The 16685-nt window shown below is 46.4% G+C and overlaps 1 protein-coding gene across 2 annotated transcripts in view; it reads left to right on the forward strand.

The window, feature by feature from the left end:
- The first annotated feature begins 3369 nt into the window (after positions 1-3369).
- The window catches only part of LOC103189928 (strawberry notch homolog 2), a 38701-nt gene continuing 25385 nt past the window's right edge, over positions 3370-16685 (forward strand). Inside the window, exons 1-2 of one of the 2 annotated variants that reach the window (XM_042342719.1) lie at positions 3370-3492; positions 16545-16676. In XM_042342719.1, coding sequence (XP_042198653.1) covers positions 3412-3492; positions 16545-16676 — 213 coding nt within the window. In that variant the 5' untranslated portion in view covers positions 3370-3411. Of the gene's footprint in view, positions 3493-8264; positions 8514-16544; positions 16677-16685 lie in introns of those variants that run through there. The other variant, XM_007910493.2, reaches the window with a different exon arrangement.

A 16685-nucleotide genomic window follows, 5' to 3' on the forward strand; every position in this document is an offset into this window, starting at 1 on the left:
TGATGAATCAGACCTTTTAATTCGCATTAATGTGTTTTTTTTTTGACGTGCGTGTGATTGAGACATCCAGGTTTTTCAACAGACTGGAGAGTACCAGCCACTCCTCCTGTCTGTCCTTCCTCCTTATATTCTGTGGGATGGTTCTACAGGTTTCTGACAGCTCTTCCCCGCTCCCACGCACCCACCTGCGCCCCCCCCCCCCCCCACCTACCTCCCCCCACACTCTCTCTGAACTGAGAAAGTGGAAGTCTTATCGCTCTGGTTTAAGCTAAATGATGTGTCACTTTTCGGTGAGATGGAGGGGGAAGGGAGTCGCTCAGTGACAATGAAATACAAACCACACACACACACGTGACTTCCCTACCTGCTCATATTTGCTCATATGTGTGGATATACATGTCTGTGTGTGTGTGTGTCTATGTGTGTGTTATAGCACCAACAGAGAAAACTCCCTTCTCTTTTCCCAACAGAGTCGCGGGATCTTTAACATCCCACTGAACAGGGCACGGACAGTGGAGCTCGGTTTAATATCTCACCCAAAGGATGGTGACTCCGACACTGAGTTGCCCCCCCACCCCCAGGAGCATCAGCCTACACTGTGAGCTCAAAGTCCCCGACGTGAGGACTTGAAACGCCCAACCTTCAACAGCAAAAACTTGCATTCACACCGAGCCCCCTCTCACAGGGCAGAGTCCCAGAGGGCTTGGCAGTGGCGAGCATGACACCGAGCCCGGGGGGGGGGGGGGGGGGAGGAGACCGAAGGTCACGGTCGAAGAGGAAGGTCTTCAGGCGGAAAACACGAAGATGGGGAAGGAAGGAAATGGCAAGGCGGAGGGATAGAGGAAGGAGGTTCCAGTGTTTCGGGGCGTACTGGCTGAAAGCGCGACCAGCGATGGTGGGAACGGAGGGCGCGAGGAACAAGCAATCAACTGAGCCAAGCTGACACTGACAGCAGTAAAGGGACAAAGTTCCTGAGGGAGCGAGAGCGAGCGAGATCGAGAGCAAGAGAGATAAAGGATGTGACTTGTATTTTGGCTGCTGCCTGTTGAGAACCACTTGGCCAAAACGATGAACGATTTTCCTGAGACGCTGATACTCAGATTTACGGAACGCTTTCCTATTCCTGTCAGATGGTACGGTTACTGGCAGTGCGTGGCTGGGAAAGATTACTATAAGTGCCTCAATCTTTATATCATCTTATATGACAGCATCAATATTGCCAATAGACATGTCAGCACTCGGTGCCGATGTTCTAGGACTGTGGCCAGACAGAAGTGGGCTGACCTCTGCATGAGATAATGCCTCAATACAGACACACTGATTGTATTAAGTGTCAGCCTGGCTCAGTTGGTAGCCCTCACCTCAGACGGACGCGAGTTCAAGCCCCACATTGAGTCCTGTAGCTCAGTGGTTAGAGCACTGGCCTCACTAGCGGGAGACCTGGGTTTGATTCCCAGCAGGGCGAAAACTTGGGCAAGTTTTCTTACTCCACACGCCTGATAATAATCCCTCAAGGAAAGAGGACATTAATAAAATTGGTCGCTTCAATCCACGGCTGTTTGTGGGACACTGTGCAATTGGCTGCCGCGTTTTGCCCACAAATATACAGTCCACTTTACAGCATATTCTGCGAAGAGCTTTGAGACATCGAGAAGACGCGAAGAGCGTTATATCAAATCCAAGGATTATTATTATTATTATTATTGAGTCTTGTTTCAAGGCAGGACATTGCATTTGAGTCTCAGCCTATATTGGCAACGTGGTACAAGAGGCTGGAAATAGAAGCCACTGATTCTCCTTATTCATAATCGTAATATTTGTATTTGATAAAAATCCACTATCGGGTCCAAATTTCTCGAAGTGCTCCTAACACTCCCGCACACTGCCCTGTGTGGAGGGCGCTATACAAACCCAAGTTGTTCTTCTGTTGTTGTTTATCGCTGTGATCGGGGGCAATAAAGGGCTGTCCGAGCACCGTTTGAATGAACCCCGAGGCTGGATTCGCACTCTCTATCTCCTCGTCATCGTGAGGGCCCTCAAACTGTCCACTTCCCATTACAGTCAGTTCCCAGGGTCTCGCTCCCCCTCGCGTCATGAACAGCAGAGGTTTTGTCAAGCAAACCCTCAACGCAACTGACAGTTAAGATGGCCAAGGGCTGGAGATGTTGTCCACTGAGATGGACTAAAAGGTTTTGCCCTTAAATCTTTAGATGCATTTTGCAGTTTTAAGCTAATAGTTTGCCTTTATTATGCCGCAGGCGGTGGTTTTATTTGGAGGCGATTTTTTTTTTTGCTGTTATGTTTGTGTTTCTGAATGTGAAGCTTTGGTAAGAGAGATTGTGCACATTTTCACCTGGTCGGCAACATTAAAGGTGTTGTATGTGGGCTGTTCTGATGAAAGAGTTAGTTCCTGGAGCAACCTATGATTAAATCCAACCACACAGGTAGCAACCCTTTTGGTGAACTGGCTCACCCTGTTCAGGTTTACACGCACAGCGAACCCTCAGACCATTCTCATCCTCTGTGATTTTGGCCACCGAGCCTAAACTCTGCCAGAGTTAACAACAGCAACATATGGTATTTACACAACTAGACATCGGGAGGACATCAGGATAGTCAGGGGTTTGGACCTGAGCTGGGGGTTGGGATCAGGAGGGGTGAAGGGCAGGGAGGGTAGGGGTAGGAGGGTGGCTGAAGGCGCGGTCGAAGAGGAGGGTCTTGAGACTTGCTTTGAAGGAGGCCAGGGAGGGGGCGAGGCGAAGGGACTGTGGGACGGAGTTTCAGAGGGTGGGGGCAGAGTGGCTGAAGGTCCAACCGACAATGGCGGGACGGGCTGGAGAAGGCCAGAGCCCGCTGAGCAGAGGGAGTGGGCAGATCGATGCTAAAAATCTGTGCCGTTTAGTGAAGACAATCCTTGTTTTTCCTTGAACGTGGTTCAAGTTCATTGCAGCAGTTGTGAATGTCAGTATCTTGTTGGAGCCAGAGTTAACACATTTGCTGCAGTTTTCTACAGTAACCTTGTACCCAATCTAGATTGGATGGAAAGTGCTATTTGTTACTTGTTGGGTGCGTTGCCCTGTAGCTAATACTTAAAGAGTAATTGCAGCTGGTAAAGATCAAAGCAATGCCGGCCTACTTTTCAATCTTTCTTATCAGAGAGAGAAACCGAGTTGAAACGTGTCTGAGCGGGTTACTGACTGTAGTTTGCTGTCTGTCTGCTTTGGTACAGTTCACTTCACAAAGTTTATTCTCTCTCTCTCTCTCTCTCTGCACAGTCATCGAGTCTACGGTCATTTTTACAGTGAAAAACGTCAAAGGGAACATTGATTTGTTTTTCAAAATCGTCATTTTTTTTTACGTTACAGGGATTTCTTTAACTCAGCAAACGAACCCTATGCAGGTTCTTTACCAATGAATGGTCAGAACTATGAACAGTCAAGTTTGGAACCTCTAAACCTATCTTCGTACTCGCACAGAAATGGCGATCTCCAGGTCTGTCGTCTTTAACAAGTACTTTTTGGGTGTTTTTTTTATTTTTCTTTAAAAACAGTCTCAAATGTGTAATATAACTGTTACCCACGTAATTATAAAGGCAGGTAGGAAAATATCTCATCTCCCTTCTAGATCTACTTTATCGTGTGCTTTTGGTGGATGTGTTTTGCAGGGTTCTAACGTAGATGTAAATTGTAGTTAAGATGTACTGTGTTGTGTTTTGTGTGTGTGTATATCGTGTCTATCTGTCTGTATGTATGTGTACCGTATTGTGTGTGTGTGTCTATTGAGTCTGTGATTGATTGTCTGTGTGTGTATTGTGTTGAGTGTCTGTCTGTATTTTTTCTGTGTGTGGTGTGTATGGGGTGGGGTGAGGGGGGGGGGTGGTAGCAGTCCATGTGAATGCAGCATTTGATTACTATTGTACTTATCATAGATAATAAGGGTTGGTTTTGTGTCCCTAATGCTGGCTGGGGGAAAGGAGGGGGGTGGGGCGGTGTCTCATTACACCTGATCTGCGGAGAACGGATTCAGAGAGCTGCCGTTCGCCCCCTCCCCCCTTACACAGATAAACACACGTCGTATTTACTCTCTAACCCTCCTATTCCTCATTAAGTTCGATCTTTTAATTTTTGAGTTCGAGTTTGAGACCAACATTTTGAAGGCATGTTTGTCGATGGTGAGTTGAGACTCCGCTCCCACTAATGGGAATAATTTCGGGCTGAGATTCAAATACCAAAGAGCTCTTCAATGATGAAAGCATTTCACCACATCCTGCAGTGACCAAAGTTCCTTTGTGACTCTGCCTCCCTCTAAACCGCCATTGTTCCACACTGAAACCCAAGGTTATGGTTTTTGGATGTTCCTCTTTATCAAGCAAGTATCCGACTCGCACAGACTGGTAAGATTTAACCGAGGTGTTCAAAGTTATGAGGGCTTTTGATAGAGTAGATAGGGAGGAACTGTCTCCTCTGGCGTGCAGATGAGGGTTGCTAACCGGAGGGCACAGATCTAAGATAATTGGCAAAGAACCAGCGGGAAGACGAGGTGAAAATTTTTTTTTACCCAGCGCGTTGTTGAGATCTGGAATTCACTGCCGGAAAGGTTGGTGGACGCAGATCGGATAGTGGCTTACAAAAGGGAAGTGGATCGGTACTTAAAAAGGAAAAAAAAATGACGGGGCTGTGGGGTAAGTAAGGTAAGAGCGGGGGAGTGGGATTTGATGGGTAGCTTTTTCAAAGAGCCGGCACGATGGGCCAAATGGCCTCCTTTTGTTCTGTAAGAGTCTATGAAATAAGATCCCAGATTTAATGCTCACTCGATGGGTTGCTACTATTGAATTGAGCAGCCTATTGATTTAGTGGATATCAGCCAGGATTCCTTATATTTATTGCCTTGATATCCAGCAGCCTCTACTGGAGACGTGATGTGGCTTGGCTGCTCTGCTCTGCTCTGCTCCTCTGGAGGCTGAGTTACTCTGGCAGCCTTCCCTGTGCAGATTTGCACATGAGCCATCGACACTCGCACAAAGTGGCAGAGAGGAAAGAACTGCAGACAGTTTGTGTGGTTGCAATGCCAGTCCGTGGCTTTCAGGAGAGCCGGGAAGGGGAGAAAGTCAGTGAAGGAAATTAACTTTTTCTCCATTAAGCCCCCCCCCCCCCCAGAAATGAATGTTTGCAGTGCTATAGCCTCTGGTTCTAGTTCCCCTTTTCCTTGTTGTGTTTTGGCTCATCATCTTCGTACATTTCCTCCATGAACCAATTTATACATCCATCCCTAACCCTGCAGCCCTGTTATATATATATATAATATATATGTGTGTATATATACACACAACTGTCCTCTCTCCAGCTTGTAACATGTTGCTAGGTGTCACCACTTCTGTTTGGGATTAAAACGCCATCCACTTCAGGTCAGTGGAGATGGAGGAACCACACTTGAACCACACAATTCCAGGGAGCACAAACACACCGGGGCTGGGGGTGGGGAGTGTGCATGCTGTTCTGCGGTGTCTAGCAAACACTGAGCACCCAGACAAGAAAGGGGGAGAGAGAGAGAATGTTTGAGCAGTGACCAGGTATAATAAAGGATCAAATTCCGCTCTTACCACAACCGAACATGATTGACTGTAATCCCTCTCCTCACACCCCCACCTACGTGCCCCAGACATTCTGTGCACATAAACCACCAATATCAAACTGCAAGGATTATTATAATAAGAGGCAAAAGGTAGCTTTCATCAGCACCGCAGTAAAACTGGCCAACGCCGTCCCCTGCCCAGTCCAGGCCCCGGCCCCAGCCCCACACCTTGACTGGGGCTGAATGAACAAAAGAGATTACAATACAAGGTGAGACATGACGACTGGTGAAGTGAGGAGCGAGGACGTGCGAGGACCTGAGGCAGAGGGTGACCTGCTGGTGAAGGAGGTGCTGTTCTCCAGTGTAACCCAAGCGAGAGAGACAAAGGCACAATCTGTTCGGGCCGAGGAGTGAGGGGAATGCGGCAGGAACAATAAATTTAAAAAAAAATCACCAGTGCTATCACTCACAAGAGAGCACAGCCTGAGCAGGTGCCGGTGCTGATACGCGTGAAGGTTGTGGGGAGAGAAAGAGAGGGAGAGAGACACGACTGATGTGTGGGCAGAACAAAGGATGTGGGGCTGTGGGGGCGGGTGGGGGGGACAGTGGATCAAACGGGGCTTGTCGCAACAAAACGTGCTTTGTTCTCAGCATTGAGAAGCAACGCAAATCACCAGTTGTTACAAAAAGTCAAGTACCAGCCACTACGCTCCAAAGCTTTGGAACTCTCTCATTCAATCTCTCTGCCTTGCCCCCCTCCCTCCCTCCCTCCCTCCCCTATCAGCCATTCAAAGTTATTAAAAGCAAAGCCACAGTAGAGAGCCTGACGGGCATCGGAAAGATGGAAAAGGGACGAATAGAGTGGAAACCGAGGGCCTTGGCTTCTGCACAACACACAACATGACTCTAAAGTAATTTTGCAATGGAGTCCTCCTCACTGGGCTTCTTTCCCATATAAGGTGCTAATGCTCCACTTCCAGAGATGCAATCAAAATGCCCACACTCACCCTGAACCACACTCACCCGTACCCACAGTTACTTACAGTCATACACCCACCCCCCGCCCCCCACACTATCGTCATCGCAACCCAACCATGTGAACGCCACCCAGCCACAAGCCAGTAGGTCAGGCAAGCTGCTGTGAATAGAAATAATATTCCACAATTTGTAGCAACCATCGCTTGGGGCAGTGTCTCAAAGAACTTCACAGTAGCAGAACCTGATGCCAGGCCTGGGGGAGGGAGGAGCTGCCTGGAAGCACGGTCGAGGAGGAAGGTCTTCAATCATGATCCAAAAGAGTTGAAGGAGGGACCAAGGCGGAAGGATTGGGAGAGAGAGTTCCAAAGCTTCGGGGGGGTAGTGGCTGAAAGCACGGCAGCCAATAGTGGAACAGGGGTGGAGGGACGAGCAGGAGACCAGAGAGAGCTGAGCGGAGGCAGCAGGTAATGGAGTGGAGGGACAGCAGGTCGGAGAGGTAGGGAGGTGCCAGGACGTGAGCATTGGAAATTGATCCGTTCTGTGATAGGGAGCCAATGGGGCCTGGAGGACTGGTGTGATGGGTGTGTATGCGGACCGTGGAATGGTGACTGTGTAATATTTGCCAACAAATCACACAGTCACTACACTTGACAGTAGGATTCTGTGAAGTGCCTTGTGGGGTCCTCCCGACACGAGAGACACCTCATCAAATGCAAGGTTTATTATTAACACATTTTACAGCAATATCTCAGTAATTGCCAGTAAAATTGGCTCCTTGCATTGAATTTGCATCGCATAAATTTCCTCTTGGCAAAATTCCAAGTATCTTTGTCTCCAGATTATCCTGCCCCATTTAGACAGGAAGTGAACTGCAGGATAAATACGCCCCCTCATCACGAGGCGAAAGAGCATCTAATCACCTTTAGGGTATGTTCAGGTAACGAGGGCTCTGCTTGTGAGGGGAAATCCGGCCAAGAGTATAATTGCTATAATTGCCCAACAGTAGTAATAAGAATCCTTGCATTTGATGTAGAGCCTTTTCGTGTCGTTCGGACGTTTCAAAGCGCTTCACAGAATATACTGCAAAGTGTTTTATGGGTGAAATGCGACAGCCGATTGCACACAGCGGTTTGCACAGAGAATCATGGATTGAGTGGGAACATTTTTGGAGGAAAGGATCATTCCCGCTGGGGAAGGTCAGGGGGGGGTGGGGGTTGGGGGAGGTCTTCGAGAAAGGACTGTAACAGCCTCGACTCCAGTGATGTAAAGTGGTTGGATCCAAAGCGCACCCCCATTTACCCTAAAAGCACGTTCCGAACCGTGCCCCAAACATCGTCCACGCTGCTCAAAGGGTTAGCGTTCTGCCGTTAGCCCCGGTTTTATATTGAGCGTCTGGAAGTGAATCACAATCGTAAAAATAGGTTTGGTTTTTTTTTAAAAAAACGGATTTTCGATCATCGAAGAGTTAAAACAAATTAAAAAAAAGAAGAAAGCGCAGGGACTTCAAAAGGACGTTTTTGTTTTACGTTTTCGAACAGTTTCCCCATTTTAATACCTTCTTAACGTCTTGTGGGCCGTCGCGATTAGGAGAAGCTATTTGTTTACACTGCCTTGTGGTTAAATAGGGCCACTTACAGTAACATCGCAGATGACTGTCGGTAATTTCTCTTACCAAACGAACATCATTTCCTGTAAATACCCTCTTCCTCAAAGGAAGTTTTAAGGCCGATTGATGAGTAACCTCAGCCAGATATGCAAACCAGGCTGACAGTCAGCAGAAAGGAGGAGTTCTGTGTCGTGTGCTAATAATCCATGATCATTATGTTGTTCATATGATAGTAGAGGGAGAGTAGCTTTCACCGTTGTTATGTTTCTAACGAGTCCCTTCTGAGCTCTGCTTGGCAATGGATTTCAAAGTGCATTTATACAGTAAAATAGAAGCAGCTTGGAGACTTTTCAACAAGGTAGGTGGGACTCAGATTATTACTGTACAATACTTGTGAGGGTGCTACTCTGCCTTCGGTTTGGGTTTTGTGCCTCAGCACATGCTCAGTGCGCTGCTGTTTATGCTATGCTTCTGATTAATGCTTTTGCAAATGTTTTACAAACATTATTAACCTAAACCCTTCACCCTCCCTCCCTGAACAAAAATTGTCTATAATTGCTTTATTTTCCGATAAGTTTTGTTCTTCTCAATGACATTTGAAAACTTGCCATTCGTTGTGAACTGAGTTTCACAGCGAAGAGTTGGTGTGTTTCACAAGGGAAGAATTACAGTATAACGATGTTACTGAACACTATTAAATTGCTGCAGCGTTGAGACTGCGCTTTGAGAGACCTCTTTCCCGAAAGCATGAAAGGCGCTATCCATAAATCTAAATTGTATTGTCTAAATGCAGAAATGCCCTTATAATGATCCTTAATGATAATAATAATAATCCTTGCATTTGATACAGCGCCTTATCACGTCTTGGAGACGTCTCAAAGCACTTCACACAATATACTGTAAAGTGAATTGACTACTTTGTGGGTGAAACGCGGCAGCCAATTGCGCACAGCAGCGTCCCCCACAAACAACTGTGGGTTGATTGAGTGACCGAATTTTTAATTTTGCAGAGGATGTGTTGAAGACATGATTAGGTGCTATTTCAAATGCAAGAATTATTATTATTTGGGGTGCCCAGAAGGTGGAAATCAGTACATACTGTTTCCCCTTTTAGCAGTTAGTTATCACAATAAAAGCTCTATATTTAGTGAGTGCAAATTCAGCTGCTGGAACAGATGACCCTGTTGAATACACTTAATCTTTTCCTCATCAGAGCAAAGGGTAGGCTATTTCATAGCAGTTGAGCTTTACAGTTCCATAATTACAGTACATATTAGTTAGACGTACAGGCCTGCAGCGAACAGGATTGCGAAATGCACTTGACCTGCCCACATATTGGGAAACATTTACTGGCAGTGTTTGTTTCACTTTTTCACGGTTTATGCCCTGAGATAGGTTGGAGCTTTTTCGCTCTCTATATACTTTAACATGGTTGGACATATTTACTCACGCTTAAAGAATTCAGTTAAATTTGCTGCCTATAATAATAATAATAATAATAATAATAATAATAATAATAATCCTTGCATTTCATACAAGTGCCTTACCACCTCTTTGAAACGTCTCAAAGTGCTTCACAGAATATACTGTAAAATGAACTGAGTCAGCCAATTGCGCACAGCAGTGTCCCACAAACAGTCGTGGATTGAGTGACCAAATTATTATTATTTTTTTAAGGGATTATTACACCCCGGACAAGCGATCCACCAATTGACTGACAAGCGGGTTCCTACTTTGCTGCCGAGAAACAGAGGCGTGTAGAGTGAGGAAACTTCCCTAACGTTTCACTCTGCTGCTGCTTAGCCGACAAAATACAATCATTTACCGTAAATCTTGGGAGGCACTTTGAGATGTGCTCCCGGGATCATGAAAGGCGTTCTTTAAGAAAAATCCAGTTCTAGGCTGATACCAGCAAGGTCAGCAAATGTACTGATCAACACCGCCAAGGTTACTGTGTTTATTTGCAATAAGAATCACACCCCGAGCTTGCTAGGGGGTTGGAGCCCGTGACACTGGGCTTCACGTTGCTTTCTTGAGTGGATTTAAGGCCAGTTATGGCAATAATGTGGTCACTCAATCCCCGACTGTTTGTGCGGAACGCTGCTGTGCGCAATTGGCTGCCGCGTTTCACCCACAATATACACAATCAATTCACTTTACGGTATATTCTGTGAACCGCTTCGAGACGTCTCGAAGATGTGATAAGGCGTTGTGTCAAAAATCAAATGCAAGGATTATGTAAGACCTTTGCATCTCAGAGTGAGTTCTTGCAACTCGGACTCTGAATTTCCAATGGTGAGTGATTTTGTGACCCTGTTACGTCATTAGTGATTCAAGCCTGGCTCAAACTGTGAGACACACTCACAGCACATGGTTGAGTAGTGAAGCTGTAGCTGAACAGGAAACCTGAGGTTATCAGGGATGGATTGTGAGGGGACAGGCTGGGCTGAGATGAATGGAAAATGTTTGTGCTGTTGATTGTAAACCACTGCAGCATGCCAGGAAATCAGAGAGAAATGTATTTTCATTTTTCTTTCTACAGTCAGAATTTAAAAAAAAAATTCTGAGTAATTCAAGATTAAAATTAGCCTTCCTTCAAACTTAGTGCTTTCACTTTACCGGGTGATCATTTCTGCCCTTCATACCTGTTTTCATCATTTTGACCAATATGATGACAATATTAATTGTTGCATTTGATATAGCGCCTCATCACATCGTTGACACGTCTCAAAGTCCTTGACATAGTATACTGCCCTAGTTTCATTATGACAACCGATCAGTACACTATTTTTATCTATTGTTTGTCATTCCTTGCTGATTTAGTGACTTGTTTTACCTATGTAATGGATGCTGTCTCATCGCTGGGAGAAGGGAGATTGTCTTGGTCAACATCCCCCCCCCACCACCCGATCAAATTGGTCGTTCATATCGTGGGTATTTAGAGGACGCTGTGTGCAAATTGGCCCCCGCGTTTGCCTACCAATACAGTCACTACACTTCACAGTACATCCATTGAAGTGCCTTGAGATACCTCATTGTTGTGATAAGGAGCCGTATGAAATGTGAGGGTTGTTATGTTACATAATTTTTTTAAAAAGAAAGTCATTTTGTTTTGTTTTTTGTAATTGTTTTTGGGGTGGGGGGGGGGGGAGGCTATCTGGCAGAACGCTTATCGAAACCAGATTTCCATGTTACTTCCTTAAATACATCCTTCTTCTTACAAGCATATTATTACATTCCTAACAGGAGAAGTACATTTATAGGAGGGAAGAGGATTGAAAAGAAGTTTAGATGGAATGGTTCCTTACTATAATAATATTAATATAATAATAATAATCCTTGCATTTGATATAGCACCTTATCACGTCTACGAGATGTCTCAAAGAGCTTCACAGGATATACTGTCAAGTGAATTGACTCTACATTTTGTGGGCGAAATGCACAAGACACATGAAACAAAAGGCCTGGACATATGTGGGGATGTTCTGCGAACCTTGGAATCCTGCAGCTTATTCATAAAGTTGCTCCACTGCTGTTTAAGTGTGTGTTTTGCCAGCGCTGAGCTCACTGCCTTGACATGGCACCGTTAAAGCTCGGCACCAGGTACTCCCCGGTGTCGCGAGCACTGCCAGGATGGCCGGTGACGGAATCCGTGGGAGTCACACCGGGCTGAGCAGATGGACAGAATGCCCCCACGGCTGCTTATCCTCCCCTTACAGTTAGGAATCCCGGGGATAGGCCATTTGGCCCATCGAGTGGAGTCCTGTAGCTGTGGTTAGAGCACTCGCCTCACAAGGGAGAGAATCCGGGTCCGATTCCCGGGCAGAGAAAAATGTTTGGCAATTTAACACCTTATCAGGTCATTGAGACGTCTCAAAGCACTTCACAGAATATACTGTAAAGTGAAGTGACTGTATGTTTTGTGTCCCACAAACAGTTGTGGAATTGAGCGACCGAATTATTATCATTTATTTATATATATTTTTAAGGGATTATTACCGACGGAAAGTGATCCACCAAATTGACTAACAACTGGGTTCCTACTTACTGTTAGGTAAATTGTGATAAAGCACTGAGTTACATCTTAAGAGCGAGCTTGTGAGCGTTTCCCAAGTAAAGCCGGTTTTCCTCGTGTTGTTGGAGCAGGGATTATTTCCTGGAAAACTTAGGAACAGTCTGTGCTGAAAGCGCTGTTCAAAGGCAGTCAGTCAGTGGCCTGTGCGGCTGCCAAAGATAATTCACACTGGGGCAGATTATCTGTCGGTGGCAGTACAGATACCTGCTGTGGGGGTTGTAAGTTTACACCTTGAGTTTTGATTCATTCACTCGTTCGTATCACATTTTTTTAACGTAAAGTAAATAGTATTTGCTTGATGCCATGTTTTATGTATATATATATATCTATATATAATCACCATCGATAGCCACACTTTCAGCCACCGTGCCCCGAAACTCTGGAACATTCTCCTTCTTTCCCTCCGCCCTTACCCGCTTCCTTCCTCATCTTCAGGTCACGCCTGAAGACCTTCCTCTTCCGACTGTGCCTACAGTCACCTCCCCCCCTCCGCCCCCATTTTCACCCCCCCTCCGCCCCACTATGAAGCGTTCTGGAACACTACCCTGTGTGAGTAGCGTTGTATAAACCAGGATGTTGTTGTTGAATGGCCTCGCCTGATGTTGTTGTTGAGTACGGGCGTGATAGGGGGTTTGTGGGTGCAGTGCTGGGGGTATTGGAAGATGGCTTTCTGGCATCTGCTCCACACAGATGCCTGTGCTTCAACACAGCAGGGGTAGAAGGTCCACCTGGCTTCACACTGGCTTGATGTATGTGGTATTGTGTGGGGCTTTCTGTAGTCGCTTCAAAGAACAGAGAACTTCAGGACAATCAGCTTCAGACGTGAGAGGCTGTGAGACTGCCAAATCCCGGAGGGAGTAGGTCTGAATGACTGAGTGGAATCTCACAGGGTAATCACAATAGTGATCCTCGTGTTTGACCCGGCGCCTCGTCACGTCTTCGAGACGTCTCAAAGCGCTTCACAGGACACACTCTCAAGTGAATTGACTATGTTTTGTGCGCGAAACACGGCAGCCAATCGCGCACGGTAATGAGCGCCAGATCAAATGCAAGATTGTGATTGTGATTCAGGTTATTATTGGCTATTGAACCCTAAAGTGGTGTCACAGCCGAGCTCAACGCTGTGCTCGCCCCATGTCCACGCAAACGTGCTTTTTTTTAGCAGAAGTTCCAGAGTAACAATACAGAGCTGGAATTCTATCTGATTTTCCTCCTCTCTCTCTCTCTCTCTCGTTCTCTCTCTCGCGTTCACGTTTGTTAAGGCCGGTTGTGACCGGCTGGCCTCCCACCCCAACTCGGCTGAGATCAGATCATTCAATTACATTCGACAACGTGGAACGCGAGACTTTCCAGGTTTACGGGGCCCCTGGGGGTGACTCTCCACCAACAGCTCCACCCGGGACAGCTGGTCTGATGACAGTGACAATGACCCACTTTATGTGGGGGATTGTCGGCCTGGACACCCGGGGGCAGGAAACATCCCTACGCTTTTCAAGTGGCGCTGTGGAATCTTTAGCGTCCACCTGAAAGGGCATGGATGGGACCTCTGTTTAACGTCTCATCCGAAGGGTAGTAACTCCCACAAGGGATCACCACCGCCAGCACCCCACTGGAGCATCCGCCTGATGCCATGTGAGCTCAGAGTCCCTCCCTACAAGGGCTTCAACCCCCAAACCTTCTGACTCGAGAGCACCAGCGACTGACGCGCATTTTCGTTGTTGTTGCAAAAGGTGTTTTGTTTGATTCGGTTTAACATCAGACCTGGGATTAACACTTCGGCGAATTTAGTGGCCAGCGAGATCCAGATCTAGACAAACAGCAGCAGACATTGTAACAGGATCTTGCCATTCAGGCTGTACGTTAACTGACTGACTAACATAATCCTTTTGCCTAAAGGATTTGGCTGCCTAATTGTGCATAATGAACAGTAGGAATTCCTCGCATGGTGAGACCAGAGGAGTGTCAGTGCTGACCTCGGGAACTCTGACACCCTCACGCACAGTGTTAGATAGACACACTTTTCCTTACTTTAAAATAACATTAAAATGAATTAAAGCCCGAAACATCACTCTTCAAACATGAGGGCTCTCCAATACCCCCTCTGTGTGTGTGTGCGCGCGCGCGCCTGTGTGTGTGCATGTGTGTGTGTACGGTACCTTGTGTGATGTCTGTACAATTAGCAGAATGATTTTGCCCACAAAATATAGTCAATTCACTTTATAGTGTTTCCTCTGAAGCGCTTTGAGACGTCTCGAAGACGTGATGAGGCGCTGTATCAAACACAAGGATTATTATTATTGTGTTGGGAAACAATGCAAGTCCAACGCCAGGCATGACGAAGGACAATAGGTACTTCATATCAGATTTTCCTTTCAATAAGAGAGCATTCACAGCGAGCTTTGCATACGCACACATCAATTGTCCACACAGTTGCCCCGTCATTACAACGATCATAACTCCTCTCATGTACACAGGGATCCTGGAATCCTGTCCCCAGTGCCATTCAGCTGCAGGAAATGGTGACTCACACACACACACACACAATACTTCCTGTAGCTGTGTGTCACCCTGGCTCAGTTGGTCATATTCTTGCCCTCGTGTCCAAGGTTGTGAATTCAAGCCCCGTGTCGGGACTTTGAACTGGTTTAACTGGTTTCGGTGTGTGCGAATGCAAAGCTCGCTGTGAATGCTCTTATTAAAACCGATATGACTACCCATTGCCTTTTGTGGAGCCAGCTCTTTCAGGACTCTGCCACCCGCGTACTGACCCGGGTCTGACCAAGCTCCACTGGCTCCCCCCATCGAATGGATCGACTTCAATATCCTCCGTCTTGCCCCCTCTCTCCTCCTTTTTAAGTCCCGCCTGAAGACCTTCCTCTTCAACCGTGCTTACAGCCACCTCATCCCCCCTCCCCACCCCGCTCGGAGTCAGGCTCGGCCGCTGTTAAGCGCTCTGAGACGCTATCCTGCATGGAGGGCCCTATACAGGGGCAAGTTGTTGTTGGTTTAGTCTAGGTCAGACATAGCCAACTTGTGGCTCACATTACACATCTGTAAAATAGTCACCCAGGCCCAAGTTGGCCATCCTTTTCCTTCTCAATCCACGACTGTTGGTGGGACGCTGCTGTTGTGCAATTGGCTGCCACGTTTCACCCACAAAATACACAGTTAATTTACTCTAAGATATATTCTGCGTGGCGCTTTGAAATCAAATGCAAGGATTATTATAATTATTATTATTATTATTATTATCCATGCAAGTCCGAGGCTGATCCTCTAATAAAATGCCAATTGTTGGGCAGTGGTGTCTTCGTACCCCCTTCAAGCCCTTTTTTATTCACGTACCTGTTTACTTCCCTCTGAAATTCACATAGGTTGCATTAAAGGGAAGTGCGCCGTGTGGCTGATGTGTAGGTAATGTTGCATAATGGGAAAGAATTGAGACGCAGAGTAGTCACCCATTCGCTTCCGGTTGATTGATCACCAGCTGTCACAGCCACAGAATGTTTGTCCAAATAATTCTCAGAACAGTGCTTGTGCGCGCGTGTGTGTGTGCGCCCAAAGCTACCGTCCTCAGCCAGACACAAACAATCTGTGTAATAAATTAGGGCAGTTTTGGGAGAGATGAAAAGAATGAAACAGGCAAACCATTTTCTTTGGCTTATTATTATGAATAGTATTAATTATTGCCAAGATTTCGTCCTGCCCAGAAATCGAACCCACGTCCTAACTCTCGCTTGCGAGGCGAGTGCTCTAACCACTAAGTTACAGGACTCCACAAACCTGCTAATTAAGTTAGTGTTTCAGCTCTTGACACTATCGCTGTCAGAATTAAAGGATTTAATACTCCTGGGCTGATAGACACTTCTCCAGCAGCCTTGTATGTGGTGAACTGTGTCCTTGGACTAATTCCACATTCACCAGTTCTCAGCGAAAGCCAGGACGCTCACTGATGGTCAATTTATAACAGCCGATGGGGTCACTAAATGCTTCCAACTTGAGCAGAGTTCCGTTAATCATACATTGCAGCTATATTGTTCCTCTGGGAAGGCACAGCACTAAATCCCCTGAGGGATGGGATTTTACTTTGTTCAGTGTAGCCTCAGTGATTTCATAGTTTCATATGTCTGACTGTGTGTCGAAAGCAGCTTCTAATCATCTCTTGTTATCTTGTGGAGAAGTTGGCATTTTTAATGGCCAAATGCAGTCTCCTCTTGTTTTGGAATCCTCAATAGTTTTGACTCCTGTACCCTTCAAATGGTCACCTACCCTACCTTGTTAATGGTTGCTGATTTTTGGCTCTGTGTGTTGCAGGATTATTTGGAGAACAGTTCTCTCTTCTCCTCGCCTGCCACGTCTCTCACTGACATCGCCGACGCTGATGATTTTAACCTGGACAGCCTCACACAACTCCCAAACATCTGGGACCCAAGCAACAGTATAGAGGTCAGTGCT

Source organism: Callorhinchus milii, unplaced genomic scaffold, assembly GCF_018977255.1.
Source record: "Callorhinchus milii isolate IMCB2004 unplaced genomic scaffold, IMCB_Cmil_1.0 Scaffold21, whole genome shotgun sequence".
Classification (NCBI taxonomy): Eukaryota; Metazoa; Chordata; class Chondrichthyes; order Chimaeriformes; family Callorhinchidae; genus Callorhinchus; species Callorhinchus milii.